The 16,975-nt window shown below is 43.2% G+C and overlaps 1 protein-coding gene across 1 annotated transcript in view; it reads right to left on the bottom strand.

Moving 5' to 3' along the window:
- ric1 (RIC1 homolog, RAB6A GEF complex partner 1) overlaps positions 1 to 16,975 on the bottom strand; it is a 146,757-nt gene that overhangs the window by 100,359 nt on the left and 29,423 nt on the right. The window contains exon 2 of the mRNA XM_084324223.1: positions 9,985 to 10,092. Coding sequence (XP_084180349.1) covers positions 9,985 to 10,092 — 108 coding nt within the window. The remainder of the gene's footprint in view (positions 1 to 9,984; positions 10,093 to 16,975) is intronic.

Here is a 16,975-nt window from a genome sequence, read left to right as displayed (position 1 = left end):
TGCATGACCTTGGTGGGCTCTAGGTCAACTCCTGAAAAGGGGGTCAATGTCAGACTTTGCAATCAAAAGTTAGGGGGCTAATAACCCTTGCCATAATTTCAGTGCGCCCCCTAACTTTTGATTGCAAGGTCTGACATTGACCCCCTTTTCAGGAGTTGACCTAGAGCCCACCAAGGTCATGCATATCAAATTTGGTCAATGTCAGACCTTGCAATACACTGTAAGGCACTGTAAGGCTACTGTCCTGCCTCACTTCCAGTGATGAAGCTAAGCTATGCTAACGGAGCGTCTATTCCCAAAGCTAAAATGCACGCACAGAGACAAAAAAGGTATGTATCTTCTTGTCTAACTCCAGGGAAGATGTTAAATAAGCTAATTTCCCAAAATGTTGGAGTTCCCCTTTAACCTAAGACCTACCTCTATCTTTCTCACACACACACACTCAGAAGCCACCAACAAACATACTCCAATACTACTAGGCTGCTACTAGGTTACTCTAGCCTAGGTCTTGCTCTATCGCTCTCCCCATCTCTCTCTCACACACATCAAATGTAAACAGAACAGTTGCAAATCAAAGTTATAAAACATTATGGGTAAAAAAAAGTTGGTGCCCCTCGGATATGTGTTGCCTGTTCTCACATTAGCAGCTCTGCTGGGTGGCTGGAAGTCCCTGTTGTACAATAGAGCAGCTTTTATGCTTTGTTGCGAGTTTAAAACAAAAACATATTAGTGTGAACGTAGCATGAGAATAGCTGAGGTAGCTAAATCCATTTATACGTCTGTCCTAGTAGAACACACACACAAAGCTCAGGGCCTAGCCTGCAGGAATGGGGTGAGAGGTGAGGGTTTTTAGAGATCAGGGTTTAGGCGTTCAGTCTCAGCCAGAGCAGACTTCCTCCACAAATAACCAATTAGTAACCTAATTGGCTAAGTGGGTGGCTTGGCCTTCAGAGTGAAACTCTTCCACCCGAACAAGGCAATTCATTCCTACAGCTACTGTAGCCGTCCACGGCCTGTAGGATGGATCCTAAATCTGTGATTTAGAGGACTGAAATACTGCAATGCTCATTTATTTTTTGTAGTAGTAGTTTTAGTCATCACACACAATACAATATGCACAATCACTCCAGACTGTCGACAGTCTTTCATTTTGGCAGTGACTGAAAAGGTACAGGCTGAAGCATAATGCTTATATAATATGCACGTCCTATATTATTTTTTAATTCAAATTAAGCCTCAAAAACAAAAACCAGAAGCAAATTACGTATTCTTAAATGTATCAGCATTGTTCCACAAGTTAACCCCAACGATAGAAATATCCCTTTCTTAGCTTTTTGAACAGTAAACTTACAAACATCTCTCAAATCTCTCTCCTGAATTGAAAGTGTTGCACACTCTTTTATTACGGTCTATTTTATCTGTATCAGTGATAATCAGAATGCAAATGATGCTTTAGGTTATCATGAGATTTTGGAACTTGTTGGAATGTATCTCAGCCAGTCCCAATGTGCAGTCGAACTGACCATATTTAACTGAATCATAATTAATGGTAATCAGCATTTGTATTTAATGAATTTATAAACATAATACTGTGAACTTAAAACCTTGGTGTGAAATTAAATTGTACATATTTATTTATTGCTTACTGAAATCAGTCCCATGACAACTGTATACCTATTAACACAATGGCCGCCAACAACGAGTTTACTCGTTATTGGCTGCCAATCGAATAGCACCAACAATGAGTTTACTAGTTTTTGGGATCGTTATATCGTTTATTCGCTATATCTATTCACAATTCATAGCCGCAGCCTCTGGTATAGTCTTCAGACCCTGTCTGAGCTGGCAGACGGTCAACACCGCCCTCTACTGCCAGGCGGAGATATTGCATCTCATTGAAAATGAGCTTGTGTCTTTTAGGAGGCGATCTGAGCCGGGCGGGCGGGGTTTAAATATTCAGGCGAGCCACTTCTATACAACGATGGCATCAGTAACTCCGCCCGCCCGCCCGTCATTGTGAAACAGTCAGTAGTGTGGTGCGGACCTCCACAAGCATTATTTGGAATTGTGATAAGATTATCTCTTTTGCATTACATCAGATACAAGGTAAGAATATCATATATGAATTTGATCGTTGATCTGACATTTATTTCTACCGTGATCAAAGCGATCTGTGTGTAGGTGTATGTGCTTATTACCGTTGGCTGCGGTGGGGGTGGGGGGGAGCACCCCGCTACGACAGTCATTTCATGTATGGACGAGGAGACAGTGATAATCTAGCGTTGATTTCAGGATGATTAGATAATCAGCCGAAAAATTACAACGTGATGACTGGATTACAGTCAAATGCATTTTTCTCGCCTTTTCCTGGAATTACTGAAAAACACCCAAACCATACTCTATTCAAAACGGTATAAAATGGAAATGTACTAATGAAAAAACAATCTATCTCGGCAAAGTTGACTAGAAGCAGCTCACTGAGACCCGACAGCGTTATTAGACCGATAGATATAATATAAGATATATTTTAAGCACTCGCAAATGTCACATTCTAAAACTATATGCATTGAATAAAGACCTGGCAATTAATGGGGTATTGGCGCCCCCTGCTGTGGCGGTCAATGTGTTAGGACTCTTAAAAGTATGAACATTTATCAAAACGGAGCCAAACCATAGTCAAAATGTAAGACTGATGCACTGAAACATCAGAATCCACTTGAATTGTCGTTTTATTGAACAATTACTTTACACGGCAGTGAATGCTTGCTTTTTCACTCCTACTCATAGCCTTGGCTCAGCCTGTTGCCATGGGAACAGGTATTAAAAAGGGGTACAAAGTGCGCCAGGAGACGAAGGCAGTGAAAGTGACAGGAGATTACAACATGTTGTTGTTATGGTGTGAACTGCAGCCTCTGGCTTCAGCTTCAGACAGGAGTTGAACCACAGCAGTGCGTCTCAGGTGGTTAACACAGCCTTTTACTCTGGTAGAACATTCACACTCCAAGACCCGTCACAGTCAACCTGCAGCATTCGCTGCCTTGGGGGATCTGCTGCCACCGCCAGCATTTATTTCAGCGGTTCTCAACAGGGGTGCCGCGGCACCCTAGGGTGCCGCAGAGAGCTGCCAGGGGTGCCTTGAGATGTTTCCAAAAAAATATATATTATTTTTGGGTTACAGAAAATTATCACTAGTTGAGCTTATAGGACTAGATATTACAATCCAAAGATATTGATACCATTCAGCACCACATATCTGTGTGAAGCTGGCTTTTCATCCATGACAGCTCTGAAAACAAAATATAGGGCCAAGTTGAGCCTTGAGGATGACATGCGTGTTGCCTTGTCAAAGATCTCCCCGCGTATTGACCGTATTATTAGCCAGCAGCAGCAGACCTCGCATTGAGCTAGAAATATCCACTGAGTGAACGAGTGCTTATTTTCTGTATTTATTTATATTTTTTGAGAAATGGTAAGTTGGTGATCCGTTTCTGTATTTAAAAGAAATACATGATTTTCAGTTTGAGAAATGGTCAAACTTATCCAAATATGCTATTTTTATGGAGAACAGTGCAGCTGCAACAGATGGCACTTTAGTGATAATTTTCTGTAATTTTATTTAAAGAAATATGCTATTTGATTTACTACTACAAGCAGTGTAATGTCAACAGTACTAAGCCATTTAGACCTGAAACACCTGTTAATAATGCATTATATAGCCTGCATATACACACAAATGTGTTTCCCGGTTTCTTAAATAAACATTATTTTGAAAGCAAGCACTTTTGTCATCATTGTAGCAAAAAAGACAGGACCGGAAAAGTCTTTATCGTATGTAGGGGTGCCCTGGAATATTGTATTGAACACAGGGGTGCCTTGGCAGCAGAAAGGTTGAGAACCCCTGATTGAGACCATCATAAAAATAAACGGCAACGACTTCCCAGACTGCTCAGACAAAATTGCCTAGATTGCAGTTCCATATCCTCAAAATAAAATACATGCATTCATGCCTAGGGATGACCCCCGGACCCCGGTTCTAAACGGGAACCGGTACTATATTAGAAAAGACCAGAGTATTTATAAGCTCCGACGTCATCGGTACTGCTATCGATACTCTAGAGAAATTATTATTATTATTATTATTTAAAAGTTGCGAACGATCTCTCCTCTCTCTGTCTCTGCATGAGAAGCGAGCCGCAGCGAGCCATTATTATTACACAAACTCCTCGCGAGTCGCGATAGTCATACACATACGGGTACTTCTTAACTTAAGGAAGGTGCTGTCTCCGTGCTGGTGCGACACAGACAGCTCTGCCTCTGCATGCACTCGTGATGGCGGATAGAGCGAAGCGATCGAAAGTATGGATATACTTTACAAGAGTCGATGCCGACAACCCACGTTGCCACAAGTGCAACAAAACATTTGCCAGTAAGGGTGGCAATACGAGCAATTTATCAAAACATCTGTTGGCAAAACATGATATTAGTGTGCAGAAATGCGCGTATTCGACTGCCTTGCACGCAGTGTTCCATCTGCATCCACGTCCACTGCAGCCGGTAAGCCAAGATACGGAGTTGCCTAGGCTAATAACGAATTATTACAAATAGGCTAATAAACAAAATAATTGTTTAGCTACAAATACAATCTAAAAACTTTGTATAGATCGTCAAGCTGAGGCGTCAGCCACCATGTCCCAGCCCAGTGAGCCCAGGGCCACCACACATCCTCCCTCTACCTCCCTCCACCACCCAAAGTCCTTTCTCCCTAGCAGGAAGGATGACAGAGGATAGGGTGAACGAGTGTCACAGTTCTGTTAGCCTTTTGCATTTGTTGTTTATTATAAAAAAAAGTCTATAATTCAGAGTCAGACACATTTAAAACATTGTTGCTGAAGAAATTATATTCATTTATTATATTTATTTATAAAGTTATATAAAAGAACATTGCTGCTGCTGTTGCTGAAGAAATTATATTTATTTATAATACTTATTTATAAAGTTGTATAAATAATAAAGCAATGTCGATTCTGTTCTTAATTAATTGTCTTTTTTTCTTGCAAAAAAATAATCAAAAAGAACCGATAAGAGTATCGATAAAGTACCGAACCGTTAAGCAGTATCGATAAGAGTAGTAGTATCGATAAAATCCGAACGATACCCATCCCTATTCATGCCAGATGCGTACGAATATATTAAGTGCTCTTAACTCGAACGCCAAAAACGAGTATACTCTGTTTTTTTTTGGTTGATATTATTATGATATTATTATACTAAACAGTCAGGCGGACCTTGGTGTGTGATGAAGCTGAAGCTCTGAGGGAATTGGAATTGAAATGACGACCGATAGGTGGCAGACTGGCAGTATCGCCTTCCTTTTGAACTGGGCTAGTTTAGTGTGGGGGGCTCACACGCCGGCGTTGAGAGCACTCGAGCAGTGGTAGAGAGGTACCAATGGCGATCGCAAACTTTGAGATTATTATGAATAGGACAAAACGATCACACTTATGGGTGATAACGTGCGTTTTCACCAGACTACATTGGACTCAGCACTTCTGGTAAATCATAAAAATACTATAGTCAAACCGGCCGAGGAGGTAACATATTCTGTTCAACGCTCGTGGTATAGTCGCCGCCGGGATAGCACTCCAGAGGCAACTGGTACCGGCAATGGTGACCGCAAACTAGGGGTGGACGGTATAAACGGTATACGGTATAAACGGTATTAATTTGCTCTACGCCTTCTACGGTATGGATTTTGACTATACCGTGTAACCGGTACAGCAGCTCTAAAATAGCAATGACGTCATGTAACCACAGCGCGACTATTTCAATCGCATTTGCCCCTAAAAATAGATAGAATTAGTCATAGATAATAGATATGTGCAAACTGGAAAAAGTTATTTAGGAGGCTTCGCGCAGTGGGCGTGTCAACACGCAATTGTCATTTCATAATAAACACATATCACTGCGGCGCACAGCAAGTTTCAATTTCAGTTCCTGGCATTTTTAACCAGTGGAGAAAGGTAAGAGATGTCCCTATCGTTTTTCTTATATGAATTATTCTACGTTAATAAAACATACCTGGTGATCAACTACAGTTTGCTGTAAACATTACGATATGTGTGTAGTGTTATGATAACGACGGCAGCAGCGGGAGCCGGGAGGACGGCTGCAGCAGTGGATTTGCGAATAGCATGCAGCTGCAGAGCCGCAGAGCCAGGGGCTCTTTCAGGTCTGGTCACAGGCCCGTCAAACAGCGCCCCCCCATCACCATTTTGTGTGTCAATTTGTTGACACATGTGTCAATTTGTTGACACATGTGTCAATTTGTTGACACAATTGTCAATTCTTAAAGCTGAGGATGAGTGGCACCTTTGTCTCAATTCGTATTCAATTCAATTCGCTCTGCGGCTCTGCAGCTACATATGCTTCTAGCAAAATCCAGCCCCGCTGTTTGCAATGGGAGCAGGAGTCTCGACTCGGGACTTATTTTATTTGGAATATAATGACTTTATACGCAAAAGTAGCCTAGTTTTAAGTTAAAATATTATAAATCTACATGCCTTGAGGATGTCATTCTTTATATAGCCTGCCTATCAGGCAAAAAAAATGATTCTAACAGAAACACTGATACCGTGATATATACCGTTACCGTCTATGCTTCAAATTATACCGTGATATCAATTTTAGACCATACCGTCCACCCCTACCGCAAACTATTGGAGATTATTATGAAGAGGACAATATGATCACACTTGTGGATGATAAGGACTATGTTGGATTCTAGTATTTTCAAACAGGCTGTTTGGATGTAACGTTATCTATTCTGGATGTAACGTTACCCTGGCGCTGCCAGGGCCAACTAATGTTTTTTATTTTTTATCCGCTTTTTCTCCTATTTTTAAATGTTTCTCCCATCCCAATTCCGCTGTGCCAATTCTTCCCTCCCCTGTCTTGAACGTTGCTTGCATATGCCCCCCACTGGCCGGTTGTAGGGAGGATAGAAGCCTTGCATCACATGTCCCCTCCGGTACACGAGGAGGCAGCCCGTCACATCTTTTCACCTGCCAGCGCGGACTCTCATTGGCGAGGTGTAACGTGTGGGAGGCTCACACTACCCCCGCCATTTCCTGTCTCTGCTGTGCAGGCGTCCCCAACCGACCTGTAGGAGTCGCTGTCCACAATGTCCAGATTACCAACCATCGACTTCCACCCGCTAACTCTGCCAATTGAGTTAGTATGAGGGCTGGCCCAAGCCGGAGGCAACGCTGACAGCCGGAGTCAAACCCGGTGTCTCTTGCGTTGGTGACGAGTGCAATGTCCGCTGCGCCACCCAGCCGCCCCCAGGGCCAACTAATGTTATATTTATTGTTCCTGTTCTGATCCAAGACACTTGGAGCAAGAGTGGACAGGGTTTTGGTGGACCTGCTGACAAAGGTAACGTCTATTTTACCGAACCCCATCATAAAACATGCCTTTGTAATGATCCCAGCGTTGGAAAGCGAGTCTTGGGAGGGACCCCCCCCTTGGTGGCTTTTGTGAGGTCCCTCCCTTGGTGGCTTTTGTGAATAGAAACATTCTATATATGGTCGTGTTTACCTTTGACCTGGAAATAATATAGTCATCAGGCGGGCAACCCGCACAAAATGCGCATGCTGCACAACACACGTCATATCTTGCGTTCCAGAAAACGAGACTGGATTATTTTGAAATGGGACGGGTTTTAGCCTGGGATTGCGCAGGAACGAAGGTATGTATAAATAAACATTGTGGAGTATAAATATTGCCTGTCAAATGAGCCATACTATTGTCTCCATAGCTATAATATAGAATATACGATGGGTCTGCAAACATCGTGAAAATGGTCAAAAACGCTGGCGCCAGGGAGTAAAGATGGAAAAACAGCGTGGCAGTCAAAGAGTTAACAGCTTCCAAGTCTCTCCCTGGATGCACAACACAGAGTGCTTTTAATGACAGATCTAGTATTTCCCGGCAAAGCCTGAGAGTCGACTAGCTACACCGTCCTCACGGCCTAGTTCTGAGTCTCATGTGCGAGGACTGAAGTCCATTCAGATTTCCATCAGAGATTCCTCACTGAAGCTCTTGTTGCCAGCTTAGCACTTGTGAGCCCCTTCTCCAGGGGACAGACTCCAACTCAGTTTTAAACGACATACTGGTGAGAACTCACCCCACCCCTGTCAGGAGCCCAGAGAGGGCAGAGGGGAAAAACCAAATACTGAATGAATCAAAACAGGGTGAACCCACTCCACCCTCGCAGCCTTGCTGGAGGCCAACACACACATGGGCACAGGAACACACACACACAGACACAGATAGTAACAAATTTATTACCACCAATAGTCTAGTAGAAAGAGGGGGGTATCATGCAGCCCCCGGAAATATACTTCTAACCAGACTTTCTAGATTGGAAAAAAAGTGAAAAAAATTATAGGCTATGTTAACAAGTTGTCAGAGTGTCCCATGTATCATTTATGTGTGTGTGTGTGTGTGTGTGTGTGTGTGTCTGTGTCTGTGTGTGTGTGTGTGTGTCTAAACTGTATATATTGGGGATGTACTGATGTCACTGAGTCCTAGACCTTTAGTAGAGGCCCATACAGAGCATCAATCTAATCAAATTAGACTATTAGTAATCCACTACCTTTACTGAACAGCATAGGCTTAGCCAGACCATTAGTAATCCACTACCTTTACTGAACAGTAGGCTTGGGCGGTATCATGGTATTATGACGGTATGACTTTCATTTTCATCAGCGGGAGGGGCGGAGCTAACAATATACTTATCACCATACATAACGCTTATATTGAAACACGTTGACATTAGGGCCGTTCTTTCAACCTAAAAGTGCACTTTCTTCAACCTCGAACCTAAATTCCTTAGCAACCCGTGTTACCAAGTAAACAAATCACGGAACGATAGCCAGTTAGCCCGCACCAGCCTAGTACTACCAACGTTAGCTCCCAGAACGATCGCCAGTTAGCCAGCACCAGCCTAGTACTACTAACGTTAGCTCCCAGAACGATAGCCAGTTAGCCCGCACCAGCCTAGTACTACTAGTTAGCTCCCAGAACGATAGCCAGTTAGCCAGCACCAGCCTAGTACTACTAACGTTAGCTCCCAGAACAATAGCCAGTTAGCCCGCACCAGTCTAGTACTACTAACGTTAGCTCCCAGAACGATAGCCAGTTAGCCAGCACCAGCCTAGTACTACTAACGTTAGCTCCCAGAATGATAGCCAGTTAGCCAGCACCAGCCTAGTACTACTAACGTTAGCTCCCAGAACGATAGCCAGTTAGCCTGCACCAGCCTAGTACTACTAACGTTAGCTCCCAGAACGATAGCCAGTTAGCCCGCACCAGCCTAGTACTACTAACGTTAGCTCCCAGAACGATAGCCAGTTAGCCCGCACCAGCCTAGTACTACTAACGTTAGCTCCCGGAACGATAGCTACGTAACCCTCTGCTGGCGCGTGCTGTGCACTACAATCAACTCTGTGTCAGTGTAATAGCAGTCTGTGACGTCACGGTATTGAGAATCATACCGGCGGGATTTCGAAATATCCTGGTATACCGTAATACCGTCATACCGCCCAAGCCTACTGAACAGCATAGGCTTAGCCAGACCATTAGAAATCCACTACTTTTACTAAACAGCATAGACTTAGCCAGACCATTAGTAATGTACTGAACAGCATAGACTTAGCCAGACCATTAGTAATTTCATTGTGCCAACTTTGCATGTTACACAGAGCTCTTGGTATCAGATGTTATTTGGGGAAATTCTCTGATATCAATACCCTGTTTTTAGGCTGGTATCAGCCCCAGTGTCCAGTACCAGTATTGGTGCATCCTGTGTGTGAGCCCTCATGAACAAAAAATAATCTTGTGTCATGAAGAGAGCAGAAAGAACAGAGGAAGTGAGAGTATGTGACAAACAGACAAGATAGACAGACAGACAAGAGTACTCACCGCCACAGCAATCATGGAGTCGTCTGGTTTCCATTCTGCCTGCTGGTAGAAGCCAAACTGGGCCGCCGCCTTTGCAGATTCAATATAGCTGACTATCAAAACACTGGGCTGGAGGGAGAGATCGAGAGAGAGATCGAGAGAGAGATCGAGAGAGATCGAGAGAGAGAGAGAGAGAGAGAGAGAGAGAGAGAGGGAATAAAGCATCATACATTTATAAGAAACTTATTAAAACAGCAACGGGTAAGTTATATTAATTATTGATTGCATAGAATCATAGCAAAAGGTGTGCATAGTTGGCCTCAGTGATGCTAGTTTTAACCCCCTCCCCTCGCATAGCAATAGAGACAAAGAGGTTATGTAATAGAAAGTAGACTTCATTACAAGTACACCTGAAGAACAAATTAGACTGGTCGGACAACACAGAGGCCCTCTATAGGAAGGGACAGAGCAGGCTGTTCTTCCCGAGGAGAATCAGGTCCTTTAAGGTGTGCAATAGACTGCTACAGTCGCTTTACCAGTCTGTAGAAGCCAGCGTCCTCTTCTTTGCCATTGTATGCTGGGGGGGCTACATCAACTCAAGGGACACCAACAAACTGAACAAGCTGGTGAGGAAGGCTAGCTCTGTGGTGGGAGTCGAACTGGTCAGACTAGAGGTGGTGGCAGATAGGAGGTTGAAAAGGAAGCTGGCCACTATCCTGGAGAATCCCTCCCACTCACTCTACGAGGAGCTAGCCAAGATGAGGAGCACGTTCAGTCACATAGTGTTACTTTACTTACTCATAGTACTTTACTTACTCATAGTACATATTCAAATACTAAGTGCTTTATTGCCCATATTTATTGTAAGTGTAACGTATAATTAACAACTGATGGGGCATACAGACCCTCATCTGCACCTTTGATTACACCGTTTACTTGCTCATGTTCTTATATTCAGAGTTAATTATATAGTTTGTTTATTTGTATTGCCTATATTTATGTCTTCTACTATTACCATGCCCATACCTGTACCTCCCCTCCCCCCCATGCTGCTATGACGCCCCGATTTGTCCAAGGGGACCAATAAAATAATATTATATCTCATCTTATCTTACACACTAAGCTTGAGCGATATGACGATGTTACCGTTTATGTATCGTGCAGTGTGCATGTGGCCACGATAATAGCCATCATTGTTTTTCTTAAAGCAATATCATCAGTAGGGGAATTTCAATATCGCCCAAGCCTATTATATACACACACACAGGACTACATTCCGCATGGAAGCACGGTCTCCAGCCTTGTCAGAACATGTTCGGGAGAAGGAGTCATACCTCCATGCAGGGGAGGGAGGTGTCAGGTGTGTGTTTTAATATGATAATAGTCTTTTATAACCCCCCCAAAAAGAAAGGCCTGCAGAGAAAAACAGATTAAAGGTTCCTGCTAGACTGGGGCTGTAGTCCCATTAAACTATATTGCATTATTACACCATCACATTCTGTCCCTCTCACAGCTGGAGTCCAGTAATACATTATTACACCATCACAACTCATTCTGTCCCTCTCACAGCTGGAGTCCAGTAATACATTATTACACCATCACAACTAGGGATGGGTACCGAATTCGGTTCTTTTGAGGTACCGAACCGAAACACGTCGGTACTACCGAGTATCGATTCAAGTGAGATACCGAGAGAGAGAGAGAAAATATATTATTATTATTATTATTATTTTTTGTACACTTTTTTCTTTTCATGTCAACGTTCACACGCACAATATATGCTTACCTCAGGGTTCGAAATTAACGGGGGCTTGGGGCAAAATGCCCTCGAAAATTGACCAAATGCCCCCGAATATCAGTTAAGGGGGGCAAAAAAAGCCCCCGACAGTTTACTAATTATATATATAATTATATATATGCTCTACAGTGCGAGCATTTCCCTCGTATTGCCCCTAATAATATGTGTGTGTGCGAGCCGGAAATCATTTACTTGCAGTGTGCGAGACAGACGAGTGATTGTGAAGAATTACAAAACAGCTCCGCTGTTAATAGTTCAGATTGAAACTGGACTGAAATTCAGTTTTTGGGTGGAATGTTTGTTCCAAGGAGGAGGGAGGCGGGGCCCGCTGCGTGTTACAGGCACTTGAGAGGTGCTGCGAACACAGAGAGGGCGCTCTGCTCTCATCAAGCATTACACTGCTATCTTAACGTTAGCAAGCTAAGCATCTGCATAGCGCGACCTGGCTGTGTAACGTTAAGTAACTTGTGTTCGGCGGGGAAAGACCATTCCATTTGTAACACAACTCCAAAAGAATAACATCCAAATCCGATCCCGATGCGCATTTCCTTCATTCCACAGCGCTGAGCGCGCAACGTATTTCATTGATCGATCTGGCCAGAGCCTATACTCACAAACGTTGCGTGTGTGGGGTTTTTCATCAATTTGAAACAAGCCTCTTGACTGTTGGAATTAGGGATGTTAAAAATAAAATATCTAATAATATTATTCAATATTAGACATTCATTGATCCAGAGGCAACCGGTTATTATATCAAGACAACAACACAACTTGCCCTCACTCAGGGACAATAATATGTAATCTATTTAGATAGAGTATGTATGTATTATTTACAGATAATTGAAGGTACCTCAAAACATGAAACCAAGCCATGATGTCACACATCGTGTGTGTGTGTGTGTGTGTGTTACTTGAACAATTGTCACTGTGCTCCTAAATTTCTGTGTGCTCCTAAATTTGTATTTAGATTTTATTTATTAACATTTTATTTAGGAGCACATGTGCTCCTTGGGAAAAAGGTTAGCGTAGAGCCCTATATATGGAGACATTAACATTACGTTATCAAACATAGGGACGAAGACTGTAAAAAAAAGTGTCAACAATGTTTTATAATCTTTGTTAATTTTCATTATAAAAATGTTGTGCCCCCGAAATACAAAAAAAAGCCCCCGAAAAGCAATTAAGGGGGGCAAAAAAAGCCCTTGAAAAAAAATGTTAATTTCTAACCCTGACTTACCTAGGACTTGACTTGATTCAACAACAAAGCAGTCGGAGCAATGGCAAGCCGAAAACTGTCGAAATTGTAGTTATTTGAAGTTTGGATTATTTTTTTTTCACGACTGAGGTAGGTAAATAAAATTTCTTGAGACTAAAGTACAGAAAAAAGGTACCGTTGGGTACCGGTATCGATTCACAGGTACCAGTACCGGTATCGGTTCAAATGTGAAAGTACTACCCATCCCTAATCACAACTCATTCGGTCCCTCTCACAGCTGGAGTCCAGTATTACATTACATTACACCATCACAACTCATTCTGTCCCTCTCACAGCTGGAGTCCAGTATTACATTACATTACACCATCACAACTCATTCTGTCCCTCTCTCAGCTGGAGTCCAGTATTACATTACATTACACCATCACAACTCATTCTGTCCCTCTCACAGCTGGAGTCCAGTATTACATTACATTACACCATCACAACTCATTCTGTCGCTCTCTCAGCTGGAGTCCAGTATTACATTACATTACACCATCACAACTCATTCTGTCCCTCTCACAGCTGGAGTCCAGTATTACATTACATTACACCATCACAACTCATTCTGTCCCTCTCACAGCTGGAGTCCAGTATTACATTACACCATCACAACTCATTCTGTCCCTCTCACAGCTGGAGTCCAGTATTACATTACATTACACCATCACAACTCATTCGGTCCCTCTCACAGCTGGAGTCCAGTATTACATTACATTACACCATCACAACTCATTCTGTCCCTCTCACAGCTGGAGTCCAGTATTACATTACATTACACCATCACAACTCATTCTGTCCCTCTCACAGCTGGAGTCCAGTATTACATTACATTACACCATCACAACTCATTCTGTCCCTCTCACAGCTGGAGTCTTTGGGATCTGCAGTAACAGAGAGCTTTGGTGTTTTTGTGTGGGCCATATTTCACCCCCCCCCCCCACACACACACACAACATTTTCTCCCACCACTTGAAAGGGGTCAAGAAGTCCCCACTAAAGCTCCCATGTTGGTTGTAAATCTCTAACAGGTCATTTGAGGGTTGAGGGGGAGAGGCTTGGTGGGGCCGCTACATACGTTTCCTGTTCATCTGAGGTAGTTGTGGGCCATATTGCAGATTCAATTTAGAAGGTAAAACCAATGTGGAGACTGGCCGGCATGGATCTCATCTTGCCCTCAAACTGACACTAGGCTATTCGGGTATGAAACAAAGTATCTGACAAACTTAGATTTCTGAGTGCAATGGACCCCGAGTGGCGTGTTATCCAGAGTACATAGACACATGTAGACAACGTCAGGAAACAGTGACATGCCACCAGTGACTCAGTGATAATCAATACAACTGAGGCCAAATTCCACCGCAGGAAGACAAATTATGCAAGCTGTGTTTTTCACAGAAGCTGCCATCTCTAGTTAGGCTAACTGTAGAACTATGCTAACCTTTGGCACTGTTGCATTATATAGTCATCATGCCATGGGAAACAGACAGGGCTGTAGTGAAATTAATATGCTGGTTTTACAAAGCACTGGTAAATACATACTGGTTGGGTACCGAACTCTGTACTTTTAAGTAGGGATGCACGATAATTATCGGGCCGATATCAGCAATTATGACGTCATCCCGATAAACCCGATAACGTTATTAATAGCTGCGATAATATAATATATTTTTTGGTAAAAGAATTATGCGGTGTGGGTGAATTGAGGTGAAGGGCGTTTGTTTTTACTGTAGGCTCCTCCCGTTTTGCCAGTACTGTGGTGCGACTGATAGCGTGTGGCTGTGACGTAGCCACGTACGTTTCTGAAGCAGCGCGGATGTAAACAAAGATGGCGTCGGTAGTGGGAATAGTTTCAGAGGAAAAAAGTTTGCTTGCTATTTGTAACAAAAGCAAAGCAGAAGTTCCACGAGGGAAAAGGGCAACCACTTATAATACATCCAACCTAACAAGTCACCTGCAACATCACCACCGCTACGATGGTGTGTTATTGTGTTAAAAGCCTACGACGACGCGCGAACAGCTAAAGCTGTTGCAAATCTAGCCCCTTTCATGACTGTGATGAAACACTCGGTTGAATACGCAGTCACTTATTGCTCCGTAGTAGCCAGGTTAATTTGCACCACCAAGCACTGCTTAAAAGCTAGCGGCTTGAGCCCTTGGGTCATTTCTGTCAAACTTCTTTAATTTAGCAAACACCTCGTCAATAGGTACAAGCGCCGCGGGTTCCTTTGTAGCTGGCTCTGGATTCACAGCTCGCGCGTCGTCGTAGGCTTTTAACACACACCATCGTAGCGGTGGTGATGTTGCAGGTGACTTGTTAGGTTGGATGTATTATAAGTTATTGACGGATTGTGAATTTTCTGATTCAAATTATATTTATTTGGAAAAATAAATATGGTCACTTTATCAGTCAAAACTGTTGTCTTGGCTTTGTTTTGTTCATAGTAGTAACGCTCATGTCATGATAAATCTGGTTAGGTCAAAACTACAGGAATATACATTTAAAAAAAAAATTATAATACAATAAATATCGGGTATCGATATCTGGCTTGAGGAGCATAAAGTTATCGGTATCGGGGTCAATTACGTCGGTACTACAGAGTATCGATTCACGTTAGGTCAATCGGTTCCACATTTCGGTACCTAAGACCCGCCCAGTTAGAAAATAATCTGAATTCCATTCCAATGACGTGCAATTGTCATTTCATTATAGACCGACCAGCACGGACCTTCACTTCAATGACATGCAATTGTCATTTAATTTCTTTTGGTAGATCTTTTGTTTTTTTGCTACCAGGCAGTCCGGTAGAGAGAGAGAGGGAGAATGGGAGATAGATGGGGGAAGACATTCGGCAAAGTTCAGCAGACCAGCACGAGCAACAGGTCCAATGCTTGGCATCCTCGCCATTCCTTCCACATCACGGTAAACCGGCTAACGTTAGCCGCTAACTAAGGTCGCTTTCACACAGGGGCTGTTTGGTCCGGACTATCGGACCAGAATTCGATAGTCCGGTTTTTCGGGTTTGTGTGAATGCGTGTCGAACTTGGTCCGCGGACCAAACACACAAACTCTGGTTCGACCAAAAACATAGGTCTCGGTTCGCTTCATCGGACCAAACGCGGACCAAATATAGGAAGTGCTTATTATTATTACCACTGCGCGCGGCATTCACTGCAAAACAAGCACACTGCATCTATCTATCTATCTATCTATCTATCTATCTATAATCTAACTGTGCATCTTGGGTAGAAGGAAGAAAAAACGCTGCTTATTATTATAATTATTATTATTACCGAGGCGCGCGGCATTCACTGCAAAACAAGCACACTGTACACATATGGGCAGAAGACCAAATAAAACAGCTACTTATGGGCACTCATAAAAACAATGCGGTGTACAAGTTGTTTAGCGAGAGGATGGTGGTAATGGGCTTCAATAGAACAATGGATCAATGTCACGTCAAAATAAAGAAACTCCGCCTCCGCTGATCTGGAGGGCTTGCAGTCCACACACAGACACACAGACACACACGCGCGCGCACACACAGGCTCGCAGCCACACACACACACACATTTCCACTCTCTATTGTCCAATAGACGAGCGCCATTTTCGACCGCGTGACATTGTTCAGAAGTTTTGGTGCGCCTGACAAATTGCTGTGTGAATGCAGACGAACTAAATGATGAATGCAACAATGTTGCAACTTCACCACCAGAACCGCACAGAGTCCACCAAAACTATATGTGAAAGCACCCTAAGTTAGCCGCTAACTAAGCTAAGCTAACTAACGTTAGCCATTAACCCTGGAAACGCTTACAGCGGAGTGACTCCACAACACCAGTTCCATTAGTGAGGAAAGGGGGGGGGGGGGGGGGGGGGGGGGTAATATTGACGAGGCTTGACAACTGAGGTTCAAAGATAACTTCACATTTATTGGCTGTTTCTATTATTGCTT

Source organism: Notolepis coatsorum (genome assembly GCF_963971535.1).
Source record: "Notolepis coatsorum genome assembly, chromosome: 11".
NCBI classification, from domain to species: domain Eukaryota; kingdom Metazoa; phylum Chordata; class Actinopteri; order Aulopiformes; family Paralepididae; genus Notolepis; species Notolepis coatsorum.
The sequence above is the reverse complement of the archived record's forward strand: the minus strand, read 5'-3'. Positions and strand labels throughout refer to the sequence as shown.